A 4,765-nucleotide genomic window follows, 5' to 3' on the forward strand; every position below is an offset into this window, starting at 1 on the left:
AATTCGAATGAAAATCTAACATGATCTGAGAAAAGCCAAACCTATTTGTCAAATGGCTGCAATATGATGCAACCTTTTTCACATACTTGAGAATTAGATTATATTATCTCAAACCAAAAAAATCTTCTAACCAAGAACTGTTCCAAACATGGTTATGTGCTCTCAAACAAAGTATTGTGAAATCAGAGATGAATGTATTGCCTCCGTGCTTCAGCACACACTTTTCCGACTAGAGCAGTAGAATGTTTTAATAAGTCATAGATGCATACAACAATCATATACACAGAAAGTTACTCGAATGCTCTGCACAAATTCAGGCCAACAACTTTTTATTCATATCTGAAATCGATTACAGTGCGACTTGATAGTCGATACATTGAGGACTTGCTTAGCTCAAAGCTTCACCCACACATACACACAAGAGTTCACTAACCAATGTTACTCTTCGGAAACTGCAACTTTAACTCACTAAGATGCCAATGCCTAAGAGTCCGATTCAGCCAAGATTAATTTTACAGGAGAGTCAGCATAGTCTCCAGACGCTAGGCAGCTCACATGATTACTGTGTGTATCGACAAGTTCAATTCTACTCCATTTTTCCTGCTACAAGCCGGGTAGCAAACGGGCATTTTGGATTTGCGGCGAGTGCGTTTTACGCTCTGTCTCGGGCCGGAATTGCAGTACATGAGTTTCCAATTTTTTTGGCTCATCTGCTTCACTTTGATTTATTGAAAATGCCCTTTATTTACTTAAACCCTTAACTTAGGACCAGGTGTGGATGTAGTGTAACTGTGCCGTACACATCTTAACAAGATTTTTGCTGCCTAGCTAGATGGAGACTCTGCTGACACTCTAGTAAAATTACTAATGACTGAACGGGATTCAAAGAACACTAGAAATCTTGATGGTTAAGTGCAGAACCTAGAGGGACAAAGATTAAATGAAACTCATGTGTGCATGGTTTAGGAAGCAACTAAAAGACTAGGGAAGGCGTAATACCACTGGACGCAGCCAAGGAATTGGTTGCTTCCTTGGTGTAAGACTAGCACCAAGAAGCTTGCACTGCTGATGATTTCCTTCCCCTGCTTCAATCACCCGTGGATTTGCATCGCTTGAGCAAAGTCCCGTCGACGAGCCATCTCGAGGAGGTGAGCTTGATAACGCCATGCTTGCTGTCGTGCTTGGAGCAGCTCCTCAGGGGACTTGGTCACGTCGGAGTAATGGATCCAGGGGTCGTTGAACTGCACGGTGTCCGCCATCTGCTCCACCTTTCGCCGGGCCTCCGCTCGGCTGCGCTCGATGTCGCGCCGACGGCTGGCCTCTTCTTTGGAGGCAGAGCGAGCCTTGTCGAGGAGAGCCATGGTGAGGCGAGCCTTCTCGATCAATTGGCACATGCTGATCGGCGGCTTCGGTTGCACACTGGGTGCAGCAGCAGTGGCAGGCAGTGGTGTAGAACCGACGAAAGAGCAAGCCTTGGAAGCGACCTGATGAGAGACCTTCTTCACAGGCGCAGCAGCAGTGGCAGGCAGGCAGATTGGAGCCTTGGAAGCCGGGCGCTTGCGGTGGTGGCAAGCGAGCTCCTCGTCTTCAGCCATCTGGCGTCCACGGGCACGGATCGCGCACTGGGCATCCACGGGGTCAGCACCAGCAGCAGCCGGCAAGGTGGTTGCAGGCCCAGGGCGCGCGGCGGAGGCAATATCAGTGGCATCGAAGGAGCCGGGCATCGCCGGCGCATGGCTGCGTTCTCCATGGCTGACACACCAGACACGGACGGGATCAGCATGGGCCGCCTTTGCAGGAGCAGCGACATCAGATGCGGCCGTGGCGGCGTGGCGATGGGGATGCCCTCCATGATGGACGCCGTAGCGGCGGAGTTCTTGGGCGGCTGCGGCGGCCTCCTTGGCGAGGCCGTCTTCCTGGAGACGGCGCTGGAAGTCGGCGTCCCAGCGGGCGAGGGACTCCCGGGACTCACCGGTGGCCTTGGCAAGGCTGTGCTTGGTCCAGTACTGGAGCACCCTCTGGAGGGCGCGCGAGGGCACCCGCATCTCCAGCGGGAGGGCTTGGGCGGCGGCCGGGCGATAGTCCCACGCCGGAGCGACGAGCACCTTGCCGTCGGAGCTACGGAGCTGGAGCACCTTCGCCGCCATCGATGGCGTGTCCTGGATTGGATCTGGGGATCGGGGAGGGAGGCGAACGAATCGAGTTGGAGCCGCTGCTCCCGCCGCAGGCGCTTTTATTCATCGGAGAGCTCCTGGTTCTTGCCGGAATCGGATTACCAGCTGTCGCCGGCTGAACTGGAAATGAACTCGAACTCGAATTCACAGGGGGCAGGCGATGTGCGTACCTGCTGGAGCGGGGCAGGCGATGCCACCGCGCTGGTCCGACCGGCGTACGGGTCGGCCCGCGGCATCCGCGTCTCGGCGTGCGGCCACGGCCATTCCATCAGCGGGCAGGCGCAGGTACCCGAGCTCCTCCACGAGGCCGTCAGCCGGCGCGGCTCTGTTCCTCTGTTCTCCTAGTCTCTTCCTCTGTTCCTTTTCTTTGCTCCGGCCTCTCGGGCTCTGCTGCTGCCGAAGGCATTTCTTTTTTTAACATCGTCAAGACTTTTATTCCTCAAATTACCATATCGCTTGCAATTGCAAGTGCTTGGGAAATAAAGACAGGGATAGAATCATTCCAACTTTCAGAAGGTCTAGTAGTACTATAAGAATTTTAAAAAATCACACTCCAATAACCTAATAACCATGAGTATCTCAAAGACACACGTCTTTTTTTTGTTTGCGAATGAAAAGCTTTCATTAATTAAGTTGGATCATTACAATCTGCCTTATAAAATGTCTATCTCCGAGTACCACGCAGCATTATGTCCTTTCTTTCAACACATGGCATCCATTTCTGTTGTCAAAATTCTCCTTCCCATACTCGCTGATGGCGGCCCTAGTGCTCACACAATCACAATATGTTTAAATATTGTCAATCCCAAGGCGTCTCTCTTGCCATAAGATGAGAAATATGTACTTTTTCATGTGAGGTTTTGGCGAGGCGTATATACGTGGTTATAGATGGTCCACTTCATCTCTAATCTTAATGTTGCTGACTTTTTCATTTTTAATCCAACTCGGCACTGGTATGAAAAAAAGCATGATCATGCGCTATTGATTAAGGTTGCATCCTAAATTGTATCTTTTTAAAACGGTTAACAGGTAAAATGACATCATATTCATATTATAAACACGTTTCTAATCAAATTTCATATATAATATGTTAAATTTGAAGTTAGGGTTAGGATATATAAATTTTTTTAAAGCATTTGATATGTACTACGGATTGATTAACCCACTTATTAGGGTGTTTTATGCAAAAGAAGAAGAAAATTGATTTGGAGCTGACATGTGGGTTGATTATCAGAAACATAAGGGGTTTTTCTCTAAAAGCGAAATTCTGACTTAAAACTGGAATGCGGATTGATTACCATAAACATCGAGTCACTCACGTCCGTAAAGGATATCGAGTCACTTGTGATTGGAGACAGCTGGATTTTCTGTAAAAGCAAAAATCTGGCTTAAAATTGGAATGCAGCCTTGCCATCGCCAACCTCTCCGTGCCTGAGCCCGTGGCCCAATATTTTCGCCTCCAATGAGGTCATGTCGTGGCCGCATCTGTGCTGACCTCACCACGGTAGGCATCTTCGCCAAGCGCTGAAGGTCGTCATCCCGCCGCCACCATCATAAGTGTTTATATATCGTTGAAATACATGTGCAACTGCAGAGAATTCAGTGTATGTGTTACACCTTATAAGTAAGTTTGTTGACGAACCTACAATTGCCTTGATATTTTGGGTTGTTATCAATTGTTTCTAATACATGTCATGTTAACCATGACTCCATACCACCTTTTTTTTTCAATTTCTCGCCACTATTTCTCCTTCTTTTTTCCTCTGTGTCCCACTTGGTCCAACACGCGGGCTCACTTTTTATCTGCAAATTGTAGAGAGAATCAACGGGGGATCAAGGACACGCTTAAGAATATGTATATGGAGCCATGAGTAGAAGCAAGGTGTGCAGGGTCAATGAGTGTACTGCCTCCTGTGTTTCTTTTTTCAGAAATGTTTGGAAGAAAGAGTAACTATAATCTTTGGTTTCAAAATGGATTAATTTTAAGATATTTCTTAAATGTAAAATATTGATTTCTTGATGTCTTCCCTCACATCAACACATGCTTTCATTGATTTGATGTTTGTAGGTCGTGTCTTATCGCATGTTACCAACACGTCACAGCCCATACTACGGAGATGATTGGAAGTAAGAAAAAATTATCAAGAGTTCAACACCAATTAAACCACCATATTATTATTATTATTTACTTTGAGAATTTTGAACATGGCTTGGCCAGGAATTGTCATGCATGCCAACACTGATTATATGGTCTTACTTTCATATCTTTCTATTTGAAACGGTTGTGTTGCTTGCTTGAATTGCTTTGTCTCATCTGTTAAATTTATGAGAACAATTAGAGGTTGTTATCTATTGTTTCTCTTCTTTGATCTATGCATCCAGGTAGACCAGGAACCAGTGTTACCTTCTGCGCCCAACTGCATGGTAAAAAACGCCAACCCTCTGTATTTCCAAAGATATATGCAAAACTTAGTTTGCAATAAATTTAATATCTTCACATATATGAAAATTTCTATATATGACTATAAATACTAGTATGTAAGGGTTCCTTTTTTCTGGTTTTTTTGAAATTTTTTTACCGCTGCTGTAAA

The 4,765-nt window shown here is 46.3% G+C and overlaps 1 protein-coding gene across 1 annotated transcript; it reads right to left on the bottom strand.

The window, feature by feature from the left end:
• Positions 1 to 304: 304 nt before the first annotated feature.
• On the bottom strand, positions 305 to 2,558 carry LOC119362727 (translation initiation factor IF-2-like). Its single transcript, XM_037627975.1, has 2 exons — positions 2,345 to 2,558; positions 305 to 2,251 (listed from the first exon to the last, which is right to left on the bottom strand). The coding sequence occupies exon 2, from the start codon at positions 2,145 to 2,147 to the stop codon at positions 1,092 to 1,094; it is 1,056 nt and encodes a 351-aa protein (XP_037483872.1). The 5' UTR covers positions 2,148 to 2,251; positions 2,345 to 2,558; the 3' UTR covers positions 305 to 1,091.
• Between the last annotated feature and the right edge of the window lie 2,207 nt (positions 2,559 to 4,765).

This window comes from Triticum dicoccoides, chromosome 2B (genome assembly GCF_002162155.2).
Source record: "Triticum dicoccoides isolate Atlit2015 ecotype Zavitan chromosome 2B, WEW_v2.0, whole genome shotgun sequence".
NCBI classification, from domain to species: Eukaryota; Viridiplantae; Streptophyta; class Magnoliopsida; order Poales; family Poaceae; genus Triticum; species Triticum dicoccoides.